We start from the raw sequence: 17,570 nt of genomic DNA, 5'->3' as shown, positions 1-17,570 counted from the left end.
CGGTAGCAGCTTCGTCTCCGAGCTGGAGGACAGTACGCTTTTTGGCAGCAAACGAGGCTGACCTTCACCATGGTAGCCACCACGCGGGTTTTTTTTTTAAAGCTAGACTATGTTTTCCACAACTATAGGCAGAAGGGATGAAAATATTATAGATGGACCAATAAAAAAACGCCAAGTCTATCTGTAAGATGAATATCGGTGTCTACTTTTAAATCCTAGTCGCTCACCCAATGGTCTGGTGAGTTTTCACCATCCTCTCAAAAGCGGTATTTCAATGAAGACATTATAAGCCCAGAGAGTACTTTTGCATTGTTTATTGAGAGAGCATTATCTTTACACACGAGGAACCGGTGCACTTAAATTATGTAACACATGACCATAAAAATGGGGGGCCTTGTCAGTGACACCATGCTGACCGGATGTGAGTTACAGGTACTGGTCGAAAGCAAACGGTGTAAACCACAAGGTAGACAAGTGACGCCCAAACAAAAGCGAAACGAGCCCCCAACAGGAAGAACAGCCAGGTCAGTTAGCGCATTGGCGACTTCCACGGGGTCAACACGAAGAGCAATCTGTGCTCACCCAAGCCTCACGGTTTCAGCTGAGCAGTAAGGAAAATGACCCAGATCTGAGCCAGGCGCACAAACACATGCTGCGCCCACGCCTTCTGTGTCCTCATGCTCAGTACTCTTCAATTGCATTCTCGGTGTTTCCCCCTTTCAGAGGCTCTCTAAAGACATGCTCTTTTCCTCCTTCATCTCCTTAAACCTGCGACGGTGGGCTAGTCGCTCCCACAAGATTCCAGTGGATGGCCCAAACCAGTGCTGAGACTGCAATGGGGAAAGCGCACCTCCACCAGGCTGCGGGGACTGCGCACAGTACACGCATAGACAGTTTTCATCACCATTTACCCACGAGCCTTCCCAATTCCCATTTGAGAAAGAGCTGGAAAAATAAACATTTTTTTTCTTTATACAAAGGAAAAGAAAATCATTGTGTTTGTATAATTTCTGATCCGGCAAAAGACTAAGTTTACTTACTTTACAGATTTAAGTCTGGATAGCTGGTTTTATTTCTACCCATTGGCCTTGGTGACATCATGACCGTCCCCTGAGTTTGGTTAATGAGAGCAAACAAACAAACAAACGTGACGGAAAACAAAAACAAAGCAGCAGCATCAAACAAAGTTAAAATGTGACGTGGTTGTGTCCTTTGAATTTCTTGGGGAAAGTGCCAACGGCTCCAAGAAGCCAACGCCTGTATCGTCTACGTTGACAATTGTTTCCAACAGGAACCCTTGACCTCGTGAGGTTAAGGCACCAGGTTAGACAAGGGTACGGTCTGACATGCATCACGGGCTATGCAGGCTCCAAACGCATCTGTGTACAGAGGCGCCGACAGGGAAAAAAGTTGTGATCCACATTGCAGCCAAAGGTCCTGCCGGCTCCAAGTGGGTCCGGGAGATGAGACTAGAAGCTCGAGGCGGTACTATAAGGCACTCCTACAAGGAAAAGTAACAAATGGGACAGGCAACACGGAGAAGGAGCCACTGCCCCGGAGCCCACTAGCTGGTTTACTAGCCATGAAGCTGAGTCTGGATTGGGGAGGAGGCGTATGTCTTCGCTGTAGGCACCTAGGCCAAGGTACCCTCTCTCCAGACCTGACAACACAAGCAGTCCACCGCGTCTCCTCCCGAAGGCAATGCCTTTCATCGCCCTGGAGGTCATGTCCTCCAGAAACTGCCACATAACATGGACACTTGGATCACTTTAAAATAAAACCCGACACCGACAGGTGTGCTTCAAGGGCATGCCACACTTCCCGGCCCCCTCTCTTTATACTTTTATAGCATTTAACAAGGCCTCGGACTTGACCTTAGTCACGCTCTTCCTTAAAACAGACTAAAGGAACACCACCAAGCCAGAGCTGTTTGAGTCCAATGAAATCAGAACCTACAGCAGCAGACTGACTCCAACACACCCAACAAGCATGAAAACGGCGAAGGGCCAGCCGATGCTCCATTTTGCTCTAGAGAAGGGACTTGTGGGCTGGTGTTGGCTCAATGGCTATTAACCACCACCACCATGACCACCATGCCCAAACAGGGAGGAGAGGGCTGGGGAGTGGGATTTAATGGTTAAAACACCATCCCATATGATCCAACCCATCAACTCAATGCTGACTCCTAGCCATTCCATAGGACCGGGAGAATTCCCTCTGTGGGTTTCTGAGACTGTAGTTCTTTACGGGAGTAGAAAGCCTCCTCTTTCTCACTCAGAACTGCTACTGGTTTGGGACCGCGGACCTTGCTGTTTGCAGCCCATCACGTAACCACTACGCCACCAGGCTTCCAGCCTACAGGATAGAAACCGCCATCGAGGTGCACGGGGAACGTCTATGTCTCCCAGAACTGGATCCAGCCTGCAACCGTTCAGTTCTCCTGGACGCAGGGCTACTTTCAAAGCCCTCCCCTGCCTGTTAGGAACAAGTACCAAGGAAAGGAAAATCGAGTTTGTACCACTAGTTCCACTTCCCACAGTGGAGAAAGGCTTCATTTCCTTCAGTGTGGTAGAAAAGCCTCTACCTTTTCACATTATTTCAGCGTAAGGAAGCGGAATAAAACGGAGAGTAAATGTGGGAATATTGCACATCTCTCTACAGTGAGAAACCACAAGCACAACCGCCCCTGGGTTGACTCCAGGCTACCTCAGAATCAGGGGGAGAAAGATGGTCTTGGTGATTTCTATGCAGCCCTGAGCCACCCAGGGTCAATGCATCGAGAACAGTTGGGTTTGCCCTGAAGGAGGCACAGAATGCCTCTCCCTCCTCATACCACGTCTCCCCAGCAAGTTGAAGTCCAGGCGGCATCATGCTAGCCCTGTCCTGATAAATCAGTTTACAGATGGCCTCTTTTTGGCCAACGGGTAGAGAACAAGCCATCTGACAGGGGCGCTTGGTCTTGAGGGGGAAGCCTGGGGGAAAGACCTTCTGGGGCCATTTCGGTGTGTGTGTCAGGGAGGCTAGAAACCATCCCTGGGCCTTGGCTCCACTCAGCAAAGCAGTTGCCCTCCGGTGAACTCAGGAGACTCGAGTGTACTCGGAGTCATGGCAAGCCCATGGGCGTCAGGGAACAACTGTGCTTCATCAGGTTTTCAATGGCTGGTTCTGGGGGTGTAGACCGCCAGGCCTTTATTCTGGGGGACTAGAGAGTGATAGCCATACCTGCTTTCACTGAGGCTGGAAGGGCATCAGGGCATCCCTTTTCAGGAAGCTGGAGGTCACCCGTCATAGCACTAGCCCTCTCCCCTGTTGGGTACATCTGTAAGAATCAAAAAGGGAGGCCCCTCTCCTAATAAGGTTCCTGGTGGTGCTGCAGAGATCAAGATGCCCACCAGAAGCTCCCCCCAAAAGGTAGTGAAGCCAAGCGGGGAGATGCAAGATGACACGGTTCCACACAAGGCAGCTTTCCACTAAAACAAGGCTGGAGAGAAAACGCCTGTGACTGAAGTCGACTGCTTTTTAAGTTTCAGGCGGCCTTCCCGCAGCGGGGCAAACGCAGGTCTATTTTCGGAGCTGGCTTCTCTGCCACAGGGTTAGGTGCCAGCATTTCCCCAGGCCCAGCCGTCTGGCTCCCGAGCTCCTGGCACTGCTGGCAGGGATTTCTCTAGGCTTCACCAGGCAGCGAGCTTGTGGGGCAGAGGGTCCCTGCAGCCAGCTGCGAGTGCCTGGAGATTCTCTGGCCAGTTCCTTTTCTGCTTTCTGAGCAGGGCATTGAATAGAGGATGACCAGGAGAGGACAAGCAGGTAGTAGTACGCTCAGTGGTGGCAGGCTGCAGCTCTGCATTCGTGTGCAGTTTCCAAGCAATGGAACAATTACCTCGCAGTTTGTGAGGCAGGAAGCCGAGCTGTTTGTGAGGGAGGAAGCCGGTCAGGGTGTTCTTATGTGCTAGGCCATTTGGGGCTGAGAGCAGCAATTTTGAATTTCCATGGTAGCCTGAACCCTCTGTGGGCTCTGCTCTGTCCCATCTGATTTGGGTGGCAGTGGCTGTGGGGGGAGTCTGTGGCCGGCCCCAGCCCGGCTGTCAGTGATGTGTACAAAGGAGAGAAAACAGAAGCAGCTGGGACATAGCTGCAGCCCTGGGAAGCTGCATCTAGCTTCCCCTCTTGAAAATAAGCAGATGATGATGTGGGTGGCGAAGTTCCCCCTAGGAATTCTCGGGGCTGCTGGTAGGTAACAGAGCCTTCTGCACGGACATTGGCATATGCATTTAGAATTGGGATCCAGAACTTCACCCTTGACTTTGGCAGACTTGACCCTGGGATGGGAAATTCTGGGCAGAGAGCAAGCCTGCTGGGAAGGAGCGGCCGCTCTGCGCTCCAGGTCTGCAAACACAGGGAGGATTTCCGTGACCGGTGGGGGTCACAGATGCACGCAGCGTATTCATTACAGCCCAGGCCAAAGGGAGCTCCAGCGACGGGAGCTGGGGGTGGAAGAGGAGGAGCAGTACCATTGGAGCACATGCTTTCTAATAAGCAGGTCTATAATTCTCCTGTGAAAGATCATGTTCTGCTATCTTTTCTGAGGCTGGAAACCAGAAACACTGCTTTTCACAGAGGGGAAGAGGAGAAAGGAGATGCTCACATTTGTGCGTCTGTTTGCCGAATGCTCGTTCGACATTTTCCACCCTCTTTGTGTGCAGTGCTGACCAGAGTGGGGGATGGAGAGAGGAGTCCACCTGTTTCCCAAGAGTCAAAGGCACCGCAAGCCTTCTCTTGAACAGGGCCCCGGCCTTTTAACACACTGTCATGCTTTGATGACAGCTACTGGGTCAGTAAACAAATGCATTCGGGCTATCAAGTTGAAATGTGTGGGCTGGGCCAAAGGGCCATCGTAGGTTAAGAGGGGAAATGTTCAGATCCAACCATCTGAATGAAAGTCCTGTGAAGGTGTCAGCTCTCCGAATGGATGGCGGTTGGATGTGTACGGAGCAGGTGTGGGAGAAAGGAGAGCTAGATGGGGCTGAAGGAACCACGTACGCTGTAAGTCAGTCTCTCCGGATCCTGATACCAGCGCAGCCGCCAAACGCAAAGGCGTTGAAGACGTCGGTTGAGTAGTGAACACACAGGATCTTCTCGTAGAGTCTTGTGAGTGGTTTCCACACACACACACACACACACACACACACACACACACACACACACACACACACACTCCTGTTCAAGAAAGACGTAAGGGAGACGTGATGAAACAGGAGCCGTTGGGGTTCCAGCGCTGCCATTGTGGCCCCCCTGACTGCTGGGCTGGCTCTTCCAAGGGCACTGCAGTGGGAGACCCCTACCCTGCAGTTAGCAGAGGAACTAGTTACACCTCTCAGGAAGAGCCTATTCTTTACTTTGCGCTTCTGTTTTACTTTAAGGTGGCAAGTATATATATATGTGTGTGTGTGTATGTACTTTTGACCAATAGTAAGTTTAATTTATGAATTAGCTTTGCAAGTTTGGTATTTTCTTAACAGACTAAGGTTGCTGCTTTGAAGTTCCTGGCTACTCGAATTTTTTAAACAACTCAAATAAGTAAAGGAAAGTCAGGATGGTGAGATCAGCAATGCAGAACAAGAAGACGAACGCGCAAGGAAGAACAAGGATAAAGCCTGGACTTTATCCTGGTGGGGAGGCAGGGCCGGATTCTGCACAAGGAAATTGCAAGCCACCCCTTGGAGTGTGCACACCACCCGCCCTATCTACCGGGCTTTGACATCAGAGGCAGGAAATGCCCTCGGGTCAGCACCTGACAAGCGCATAAATATCACCCATGAGCCCCCAGCAAACTGCTGTTCAGAGCATTGTGTCCACGGCCTGGCCCTTGGTGGACAGTCCCATCTGTAAGCAGGCGTTGGCATTCGTACCAGCAAACTGACAACATGCAGTTTTGGTCCCGAAGTTTCTTCTTTCCCCGGGGTGGAGGGAGGAGATAAATTAAAAAAACAAACCAAAACAAAAACCCAACAATGTTCTGAGGTTAACTTTGAAGGCAGAGGCAGCTCTCCTCATAAGTTAGGGGTGCATGCTTCCTGTCGGGGGGGGGGGCTTTCCTCGGGAGAAACGGAGGCTCAGCAGCACCAGGGACACAAGCCCTGGAAAGAGCCAGGAGTCCTCGCTGTGTTTGGAAGATTTTCTTATGAAGCAGATGGTGGTGGGTGCTTGCCTCAGTTGCCTCCGCTTCTGAGGACGCTAAAATAAAGTGAAAATAACCCACATTTCTGTTGTTCTGCCGGAAATGTTTTCTCCTGTGTCCTGTGTAATAAAATGGCCTGAGAGCCAAAAGAACAGATAAAAAGGAAGTCTGAACTATTAGGCAGAGTTGTAAACCACATTCTGCTTGGAAGCAAGCAACATAAATCCATGGCTAAGTGTAAGTCAGCAATTGGTCCTTTCTTTCAAGCCATGGAGGCTCCAGCGACCTTTTCCACAACGAGTGACACGGGCTATACATACCGTGTGTATATGTACGTATGCATATGCATGTAAATGTATATCTCTATCGAGCTGAAGAGTAGACATACTCTTCCTCCAGTGGGCTCTCAGTGGCTACTCAGGAAGCCGCTCTGACTGCTGCCGCGTCCCCCACGTGCGCGGCCCTCGGGCTGGGGTGCCGCCCGGTCAGGTGTTCTGGTAGGACAGCTCAAACATGGTGCAAGCCTCCTCCAGACTCTCGTCCATGTTCAGCCTCCGCCAGAAAGACTTCTGCTTCTTCTGCAGCTCGCGGCGAACACACCTCGGGCAGGGGACAGACTTCTCTTTGCATTCAGAATGGAAAACGGCGCCACAGCTCTCACACCTGTAAAAGCCAAGCGGGGAGAGGATGAGCGGGGTGGAGGGAGCAGGGCACAGCACACACACTCTGGGCGTGGAAGGCCCAGGCACAAGCCGACACCCCGTCTTATTCTGGACAATCCCACCGCAGGGAAGAGAGTGACGCATGGGAACCGGCTGTTTGCTTTACCCAAGTGCTCAAGGTTGATGTTTGCTTGAAAAACATCCCCTCCACCCCACCCCCACCCCTGGGGAAGTGTGGAAGGGAACCAGCAGTCATTTTGCAACGCTGTGATTTACGGTGACCATGGCCGTGGCCGGAAGCCCTGGGTGCTAGCGTCCTCCTGCCTCCCAGCCTGGAGAGGGGCACGGGGGTGACTAGGGGTGAGGTCTCAGCGGGCGAGCGAAGGCAACCTGTTTCCATCAGTGGGAACACTCCTTTAACTCCTTCCGCAGGGGCTACGTGGGTCCCCGTTAGCTCACTGTCATTAAGCTGAGAGTTTAGAAAAGGTAAAATGACACGTTAAAAAAATTATACACTGTGGTGTATTACTTGGAATTCAAAAGTAAGAAATAAGTGAACATCTTCCCCCTAAGAGTTTACCTCTGTAGCGCAACTCTCAATAAAATATGAGTGAAAACAGCAACAACGATAAAAACCAAACAACCCCAACCTAGCAGACGCAGTTTACACAGCGGAGACATTCCAGGGGGATTGCGGGATGTTGTTCAGCCGAGTGGTAACCTGCACAGGAGTCTGACAGCTTGTTTTTATAGCACAGTTTTTACCAATGAGTAACTAGCAGCTCTGGTGGCACAGTGGTTACTCATTGGGCTGCGAGCTGCAAGGTCCACAGTTTGAAACCACCAGCTGCTCTGAGGGAGAAAGACGGGGCTTTCTACTGCCGTAAACGGTTACAGCCTTAGAACGGAAGCGACAGTGATCCTACCCTGTCCCATAGGGTTGCATGGACTGATGGCAGTAGGTATAAGTGACAGTCGTATGACTAAAGCTGTTCTAGTGGTGGCTTGGCCACATGGACTGAGTTCTCATCTCTCACACGTGGTGACATGCACCTTTCACCTGATCCCAGTGGGACTCTGTCCCAGCAGCCGCATGCAGGGAGGGCCTAACAGAGACAGGGCAGCAAGGGCGAAGGAGGCGCTGCTTTTGCTTCTCTAGCTGTGGCTGGGTTTGAGTCCTGGCACAGGCTGCCGGTTAGGGGACGACTGCCAGTCCGCCGCTGGCTCACCCTCAACACGATTCAGATTCACAGGGCGTGGCTAAAGAAGGACCTTCACAGCCCCTTGGGGGGAGGGGGTGGGGTGCTGTACTAGTGGGCAGACCTGCCCCTGCCCCCCTTCCTGGAGCTCAGCTCTCAGGAGCTAGAGAAAGGTAAGTGGCTGGGGTAGCATGCAGGGAGTTAGATGGCTGTGGCCTCAATAAGTTAATGGCTATAAGGATCTTGGTGCAAGTTCCTTCATGTCTTTGAGCTAAAGTTTTCGTATCTGCTAATTGAGGATAACATTGGCACCCACCTCACAGGGGTGTCATGAACATACAAACAGAGCTGATAAAGCGGCCGGCATAGTTCCTGGTACACCATAAAGCTGCACCTGTTCACAGCCTTGAGCTGCCTGCTGTCTTCATGCCAACTGAGGACAGTTCCATCACGCCCCTGCGTCCTCGATGGGAAAACGGAGACTCCAAGAAGGCAGGCGATTGTCTGGCTGGGAGGCAGCCAGTTGAGGACAGAGTTGCGATGAGAAACCAGGATCATTCCGCGCCATGCTGCTGGCTGGCTGAGGCTGTTCACCTGAGTGGGAGCAGTCAGCCACTGCGCAGGGAAGCCCGGCTTTCTCGTTAGTTGTGTGATCTGGGGCCAGTGTCGCCTTTGGGTGCTCGTCGCCTCCATTGTAACTGCCGCTAACCATGGCCCGTCCCTACTCTCTGGCATTGTGAACCCGGGAGGGGCAGATGCATGTGGAAAGACCATGTAGATGATGGAATGTCCTACAGGCGGCTCAGTGTGACCCCACCTGTCTACCATGCACATGCCGCACCCCCACACTGGAACTGGGACAGCCCTGTCCTGTCAAAGGTGACCGTGGGTGAGCTCGGGCATCTTCTTCTCCCCAGCCCCTCCCCTCCTTCCAGTGAAGATGAAGGTCAGACCCAGGACCTCTCTTTCCCTGGCACTGGCAAGCCCCTCCCCAGGGCAGAGGCTTTGCCACGACTGGATCACACCTCTTCAGCCTGCTATCGCTAGCCTGACAGTAATGGTAGAGTTATCAAATGCATTTCCTACTTCCTGCCCCTTTGCCCTGGATTAGTCAGTGATTTACATGCCTAGGGATGTTGTCCTAGGGCCGTGATTGATAAGGAGGAAAGTGCTGGGTTCCTTCAGTGCCACTCCTTTATCTCTCCTGATACCAGGACCCGGTGAGCGAAGTGAATGCACCTTATCAGATGTTTCAGGTACAGCCAACACCCATAGGGTGATGGAGGGCCCAAGCGCACCTGCTCTTTTGAGCCAAAGGTCAGTAACTGGAGGGAGGGGTGGGGAATACAAGATAAAAAAAATTAATGGTTCAAAATAAGAACCAAGACTCATTCTAGCAATGTGCACCCCAACAGGCATGCTTTGAATGGCAGACAGGACGGACTGGCCCAACAGTGACCTCCCCCCACCCCCTTCTCTTGAAAGGAAAAGAATAGGGCAGGAAAAGGAAGGAGGCACTTGGTAATAAAAATGTAATGTGCAGGAGAAAGAAAGTATTCCCATTAGAAAACATAAAACAACCACAAAACAATGCACTACGGTGTGCTCCTGTTACGAGGACAGGGGCCATGAATCCAGCATTTGAGTCACCCAGTCCCAGCAGCAAGTGGTGGCATTTTTGGTTGTCACTGTGCACCACAGCGAGCAGCCCGAGTGTCCTCTCTCTGCCCGGCCCTGGCCAGTGCATCTACATGTGCTACGGACAGAAGCCCCAGTGCAGCTCTTCCTCAGAGAGGCCAGCGTGTCACTCGATCCACAGAGCTCAACCTGGGACGAGCTCTCGCCGCGCAGGAAGGTTCTTGTTGTGAGGCGCCGTCCTATGCAGCAGGGGCGGGCATTAGCAAGAGCCCAGGCACTACCCACGTGGACAGTGTACACGGCTCCGCAGGGTCCAATGGGACTGATCATTACGTGGCCCCCGAGAGAGTGGGTCCCTTCCTGGCCACCCAGATCTCACTCTGCATCTTAGTAAATGCACCCTGGAATGAGACAGTTTACAATCAGCCTTTGACCTAACAAATTAGCTCAGTGACTCAGACGTGGGAGACACACGGATAACTTGGCGATCAAGAAGTCAAGTGCCCAGAGATTACACAGACATGACGTTCCCCTGAGAGATAGCCACCTGCCACCAAGTAACAGAACTGAATACCCCCAGTGAGTGTGTAGTGGGATGGGAAATTTGCTTCTTAAAGATGGCAAAGGAGCAAGAATTCCTGACTGCAGTTTCCTATTCTGGAAAACTGATGAGGTGAGACCAATTAGAGGCCGGCCTGGTGACTTGATGCTCGCCATTGAGATGCTGGCTGCACACAAGGAGAACACGAGCAACTGAAAGGCCCTGGTCCAGGTGAGGTCCCTGGACGGCTTCTGCTCTGTTCCCACCAGTTCTTGCCGGCTGCGTTTTTATTTCTGGTGCAGGCAAAGGCCTCAGAGATTTCACTTGGACTGAAACGCAGGCTTCACTTAGGTTGGCTCTTTGGCAAGCCTTTAAGGAGAGCTGAGCAGAGCAGGGCAGAGCGTTGGCAGAGTCCCACCGCGCAGGCCCCCAGCAAGCAGGGCATGGAGCTGGAATAAGTGCGTGCATGCATGCAGGCATGGGAGTGCGGTTCTGCGTGTGGCTACTAGGCAAGGGCGCCTCTCCAAACTACTATTGGCTTTGCCAAGAAACCAGGCTGATGCTTTCGATCGTTTAGCGAAGGGAGGTAGTGACTGGGCCGAGCTATTTTAATGTTTCGAGGTAGTGTTTCTTCTGCCTTTGTGGAAGTGAATGTACATGAGCAGAAGGTTTGTCATGTGCTTAAAGGGGAGATTGACCAACATGACGGGACTGCTTGCCTGCCTGCATGCGGGCCCTGTGCGAACCTGTAGCGAGGGGCAGCCTATTCTCGGACTTAGATATGCTACTTAGACATTCTTGGGGGAAGTCAATCAAACACAGTGTAAGCAAATGATAAGATTAAACAGGTTTTTTTTTGGAGGGGGCGCGGAGTGGTGGTGGTGGTTAAGTGTTATTACCCGACACTGTTGGTTTGAGTGTTGGACTGGTAACTGCCAGGCCCCAGGTTCAAACACACCAGCCACTATAGAGACCAGGTCCCAGGTTCAAACGCACCAGCCACTATAGAGACCAGGCCCCAGGTTCAAACGCACCAGCCACTACAAAGATGTGGAGCCTTGGAAACGCTGTTCAGCTAAGCTGTATGTCAGAATTGACAAGATGGCAAGCGGTTTGGTTGGCTCTATGTTTCTGGCGGGAGAAGGGGTGGGAGGGGTGGGAGTCTCTAGGTGGTGTAAACCACTCACAGGCTCCATGTCCTGTCAGAGGCACTGAACAGAAAGGTGTGGCAATCTACTTGTAAAAATCTCCCCGGGGCCCCAGTAGAGCCCAGCTCAATGCAGCCGGACACAATGCAGGGGCTCTCATGAGTGGAAACTGACTCGACAGCAGCTGTATTTACTCTTTACAGGGGTCCAAATAAAGAAGGCGAAGGTAATTTCAGGGAGAAATGAATTATTAGTAGAGCTGAGGGCAGAGAGTCCCCGCTCCACAGCCCCTGCCCTGCGCAGCGTCGCCTTGAGAGGCCTGGTGTTAGGGGTGCCCCAGCCAGACTGGGCACAAGCCCCTCTGTTCTGCCCAGGGGTAGTGCTCAGGTCCAGAACTGGCCGGAAGGGAATGGCCTGAAAATGCGGAATTCCAGAACCGTGGATCTTGGTAGAACCAAAAATATGACTCTATTTATATCATTATTGGGATTGCTCATTGTAATTTTTTTTTTTTTTTGCTGGGCATGGTGGGGCGAGGGTAGAAGCTAAAAAATAATCTAGCTTGATTGGAATTATGGGAGTCTGGAACATATCTGGTGCTTTTGGCCGAATGCCTGGTCTTTTTAAGCCATCCCAATAGTTGAACAGTAAATACGCACATAGAGGCAACAGTAAAACCATACAATGAGACATTTAAGAGGCTACATCTCTGCAGTCCTTCCCACTTCTTTAAAATGCTATTAGCTGCTGGGGAGTTGGCTCTGCCTTGCAGCAGCTAGATGCACTGGAACCCCACACTGCCCGCCCGGGCCATCCTCACTGCGTTGGCTCCTATAGTGCGCGGCTGCTGCCAAGCCATCTCCTTGAGGATCTCCCTCTTTTCACGGACCGTCTATTTACAGACATCAAAGATATTTAGTCCCTATAGATAGGGACCTACCCCTACTTTTTCATATCAACGCAACTAGCTGGTGACTTATCTGGTCAGAGCTCTTAAGAGGTGATGAATTTTGGATTTGATTTCCATCTTCTCACTAGAAACCTGGCTGCCTTCCCACTGTTATCAGCTACCTGGCCTTTTAGGTTATTCATCACATCTCCAAATACCTGCTAAGACCCAGATCTGGGTAGAACAATTGGTGCCCTCTGCAGTGATGGTTTTATTTGTCCTTTAATCCCCAGGGTTAATTAAGAAGGCTTTCCCTGATTGCAGTACACAAAGCATTTGGCTTTCACAGGCCTTGCACCTAAGTTTGCCACCAGCTCAGTTAATACTCGCAAAAGCTTTACTTACAGTCTCGGCTGCGAAACAGAATGTAAACAAGGCTAATTAATTCATTTGTTAAATTTGCTACCCCGCTGAGAGCACTAACTTTACTTATCTGTAGTGCAAGTGCTTAATTTAGGGCTTCTTGCTGATTGGTGGGAGTTACAGTTTCAGAAACCCCCGGGGACAGTCCTGTCCTGCCCTATAGGGTCGCTTGAGTCAGAACTGCCTTGATAGCAGTGGGTTTTGTTTTGGATGTGTTGTGTTCATCTGTTGATGGTGACAGAACCTCTCTTTATCTTCTACATATGTGTATACAATCATAGTAGGGTTAGCCTAGCTTAAAAATTTTAATTTACCATAAGGTGTAAGGGAAAAAGATCTCTTACATGTCTAAGTTGTTTATGGTTCACCTAGCAGTTAACATAATTTCCAAGAAACAGATCTCCAAACCCTTCTTGCGATAACTTTAGCAAATTCTTTTTAATATTGCAGAAAGGAAAGGGGTGGCATAAGGGCTTAAAGGTTGGGTGTTTTTAATAACCTTGGGAAAGGGTGGAATGTATTATAATGTGGCACACCAAACCGTAGCTACTGGCAGTGCTTTTATTTCAAAATTTCTAAGGGAGTGGAGATGCTCGAGAACCCAACAGATGTTTAGAAATGCCTTGCTGTAGCTGAGATAACGGCAGTGCATATGAATATTAGTAGATCCATTTCATAGCCACAAAAATCATGTTGACTTACAAATGTACCTTCATTTTCATGGATTCATTAGTTCACCTCTTATCTAAAACTGCAAATGTGAACTGTCAGGTTTTTGAAGCAATCCTCTTTAAAAGAACAATACTTTAGAAGTATTGCTTATGTAAGACTCTGAATAACACTTCTATTTAACATCCTATATTCCACTTCCTCAAAGTGCTAGGTACACAATAAGAACAAAAGAAATTTCAAGCATGGGGCCATTAAAATATGCCCAAACAGCAGCAGCAGCAGCAACAACAACAACAACAAACACACCTCCAGAAGGGAAGCCCATCTAGTTTCATGACTGGCAAAAATGACTTCAGTTGTTAGGGCTAGGTAAGTCATTTTATGTCAAAATTTAGGAGGTGAAAGACATTGAAATAAAAGACCCATCGTATTTAAAACAAAAATATCACTTTTTAAAATGGAAGCAGTGATAACAGATGTCTTAATATAAAGTCTCTGCCATCAAGTCAATCCCAGTGCAATGCAGAGAGCACCCAGAGCGCAGAGCAGACCTGCTCCATGCTGTTGTGGAACTGCAAAGCTTCCGGGGCGGCAGCCTCCTCTTCTTCAGGAGTGCCTGGTGAGTTTGAACTGGGGGGCTTTTCAGTTCACACCTGTTAATATCTTCTTCTCTCTAATAGGGAAAGGGGTCACTGTATTTTCTTTCTTTCATTACAAATAATATTGAGCTGTTTATACGTTTATTGATAACTTATATAATTTCTCAGTAAATTGGTTCAGGTCTTTTACCCCTTTTATATTGAGTCACTGGGATGCTTACTTGCTGAGCTTAAAAGCGTTTTGTAGATTAAGGAAGTGAGTTCTTTGTCATATGCATTGAAAACATTTCTCCCAGTGTTCTGCTTGTGACTGGGGTCACTTATGGGACTTTAAGCACTGATCATGTTTTAGGGGTTAGCAACACTTCCTTCCACGTACGTTTCCGACCTCACATGAAATTCCTTGATTCACCTAGATTTTGTCTTGGTGTGGGGAACATGGTGAGATCTACGCCATCTACCAGTTAGCTGGTTCTCAGTTTCTTTCATTGAACAGCCTATCCTTTGTTTCATTAAGTTGCCATGCTACCTTTATCCAGTCGTAACTTTCCATGTGGACAGATGACCAAGCAGAAGAGCCCAGTTGCTGGGAAGTGGCTTCTGACTCACGGAGATCCCGTGCGTAGAACTGGGCTCCACAGGGTTTGGACAGCAGACCACCCGGCCTTCCTCCCAATGCTTCCAAAGATGTGAATGGAGAATTGGGGTGGGATGTATCTGGAGTCCCAGTCTTATAAGAGCTGTGTCTTTACTCAAGTCTCACCCTTCTTCAAATCACACTTTCCCCTCTCACCCCCCTTATCTAATGCAAGGGGAGTTTCCTTGAAGGTGTGGCTGCATCAGGGCATACTGCTCCAGACTCTGCACCTGCGTCGTGGTCATCATCATCATCATCTGACTTGCAGTTCTTGGGACACAAGCCAAGAGTCCCCTGTCTGACCTGCTGATGGTAAGAGAGTCCTCGGGCCTTACCACCGTGTGAGAAAGGAGAAACCTCTAGCCAGATGCCTCATCTTCAGATTTAGGACTTGCCAGCCTCCTACGCGGCAGGAGCCTCTTCCTTGAGACAATGCTCTCTCCCTCGACGACTCCTCTCTAGTAAGTACAGCACACACCCTACCAGTTTTGCTTCTCTCGAGAAACCAGCCTACGTAGGCTACACTTAGTAGGCTGATTGTTTATGTATTTATAAAATTAGGAAACATGGTCCAACTGTTAAATAACCTTTAATACTAAAGTAATTCTAAGTTTGCATGAGCCAGGCCTGTACTGCCTTGGAAAACAGGACAGTAGTGTTTTGAGTCTGCTCTCCATTAACATCAAAGGAGGGAAGGCGGCTAGAACAGCCGTGCATGGCTTAGCAACCCCGTTCAGAACGTGAGAAGATTATTTGGAACTTTTGATTTCACCTGAATATTAATAAAAGTTGGGAGCAACAGATAATCATAATAATGAGCAGCTATTCATATGAACACAAGCAATATACAAAAATGCATGATACCCTGGAGTTACTAACAGTTCTATTTCTTTCAACATTAAGTATACTCTTAAGACAAATGAATCTCACAAAAGAGCAACTCATGTCACTTACTGGGAGTCTGGCTTGGGTATGGTTAGCAGTATGCTGTGCTAAGCCTTTGTTTTCATTGTTTGGGGAGATGGTCTGAGTAAGTTTTCCAGACCCCTCTGTGAGAACATCATTTGAGGGATAGAGCTGGGTGAGCTGGCGAGCTGGGCAGAGGGTTGTACTTTCTAAGTTGTAAGGAGTCCTAAGTATTAAGGGTAAGCGTTGTGCTGCTAATGCAAAGGTTGGCTGTTCAAACCCACCAACTGCTCTGCAGGAGAAAGGTGAGGCTGCCTGCTCCTGTGAAGTTTACAAAGTGTCCCGATTCCTTTTTGGGAGCCCCGCTGGGCTGTGGGTTATTCACGGAGCTAATTGCAAGGTCACCAGCCATTCCACAGGAGAAAGATGAAGCTTTCTACTCCCGTAAAGATTTACAGCCTTGAAAGCCCAGGCGAGTTCTACTCTGTCTCAGAGGGTTGCCGCTGTGCTTCAGAACTGACTGGATGGCAGCAGGGGTTGTTTTCTCTTTGCTCAAGTCTGAGGCTTCTTTGCATCTTTCTTGTTCGCTGCTCTGACATTTACACCATCTCTGTCCCTAACCCTCAGGGCTGCTGCCTCTCTCAGGCGCCGCGTGAAAACTGTGCTTCCCTCACAGGTTATTGAAGCGCTTCTTCCCGGGCCTGGGTCTTCCTTCCCCCACGGCAGAGGAAAATGTGTCGTCTCTTCATTCTTCCAATCCTTGATACACGCTGCTTCCCCTTGCTTGGGCTTTCCATTGAGATGTCCTCGCTCTCCACTGGCTAAGGAGGTTCTTCTCCAAAGCACATGCCTTTAAGGCAAGTGTGCTCCCGCCCTTCTTAAGGAAAGGCTGTTACGAGACTGCAGCCTCTCCGCTCTCAAGGCCAACCTCGCCCTTCCATGTAAGCGGACTCCACTGGCTGCCGGGTCCGTTCTTGCAGCCACCACGCAAACATTTGTAAGTTAGCTTATTATGCTGTTCATTCCTGTCACTCACGAGGGTTATTTCTAACGCGATTGCTCCCTGTTATGCCAGTGAGAACAAACAAGCAAAACGCTCACTTCCATTGAGTCAATACTGACTCCTAGTGACCCTACGGGGCAGGGAAGAGCTTTCCGAGACTAACTCTTTCCGGGAGTAGAAAGTCTCGCCTTCCTCCCTATATCAATAAAGGACTACGGACTCTTCCTATCAATTTTGGTTAATGTCTCTCCCCCACAATGAGAATAAAGCGAGAGTTAGGTGGGTCTTTTACTCCCGACATTGTTTGTGCGTCCCCGCATTTAGGGGCTAGCGCTCTGACGATGGGGCAAGGCAGGATGGGCCCTGCACTTGGCCTCGGCCCCTGACTCTCTCACTGGCTACAGAAGTGGTGTCAAGCCAGAGTGTGGCCTCCAAGAGGATGGGGTGTGTGTGGTCGGGCTGGGAATGATAAGCAGATGACAGCTAAGATCCTCAGTCGATGAACAAGGTTATGCACTCTGGTCCAAGCGGCAACGTTTGTAAATGGGGCACGAGCCTCTCTTGACTGTACCTTCCTCTGTCCGAGGGTCCTGAATGCTCCAGGGACAAACAGGCTTGTTAATAGTAAGCGCAGAAGCTTCCAGTGCCGATTCTAAAGGGGCTGAGTAAGTTATGCTGGAGACGGAAACCAAGCCAAGATGTATTTTTAAAGATCTTACTAACTGTGCTTCTCTCAATAGATTGATGGGAGAAGTCTCAAAGTTTTGTTAGCCTACTCTGACAAAGCCAAGAAACTATTATTTACCTTTTATAATTCTAAAGCATAAAGCAGTTCATTTCAGAACACACTGCTCAGTCTGAAAAGTCAACGTATTTTGTATGGAAAGGCAAATCTGCCTTCTCTCCCTTACTCTGCATGCAGGTTACTTATTTGCAGTCCTCTGGGGAAGAAAAAGAGGCGCACTACAAATCGCCTCAAAGTTGTTCCGAAAATGAAATTATCCAACTAGCTTAGTAAAGCTCAACCTTCTGATTGACCCCTGACAGTAAAGTCTCCATTGGTGTAGTAAAATAAATC

At 49.7% G+C, this 17,570-nt stretch overlaps 1 protein-coding gene across 1 annotated transcript in view; it reads right to left on the bottom strand.

Moving 5' to 3' along the window:
• Positions 1–299: 299 nt before the first annotated feature.
• PLEKHM3 (pleckstrin homology domain containing M3) overlaps positions 300–17,570 on the bottom strand; it is a 196,805-nt gene continuing 179,534 nt past the window's right edge. Inside the window, exon 8 of the mRNA XM_075528977.1 lies at positions 300–6,838. Within this exon, the coding sequence (XP_075385092.1) occupies positions 6,661–6,838 (178 nt within the window). The 3' untranslated portion in view covers positions 300–6,660. The remainder of the gene's footprint in view (positions 6,839–17,570) is intronic.

This window comes from Tenrec ecaudatus, chromosome 13 (assembly GCF_050624435.1).
Source record: "Tenrec ecaudatus isolate mTenEca1 chromosome 13, mTenEca1.hap1, whole genome shotgun sequence".
NCBI lineage: Eukaryota > Metazoa > Chordata > Mammalia > Afrosoricida > Tenrecidae > Tenrec > Tenrec ecaudatus.
Note: the sequence above shows the minus strand (reverse complement) of the source record. Positions and strands in the feature narration are given on the sequence as shown.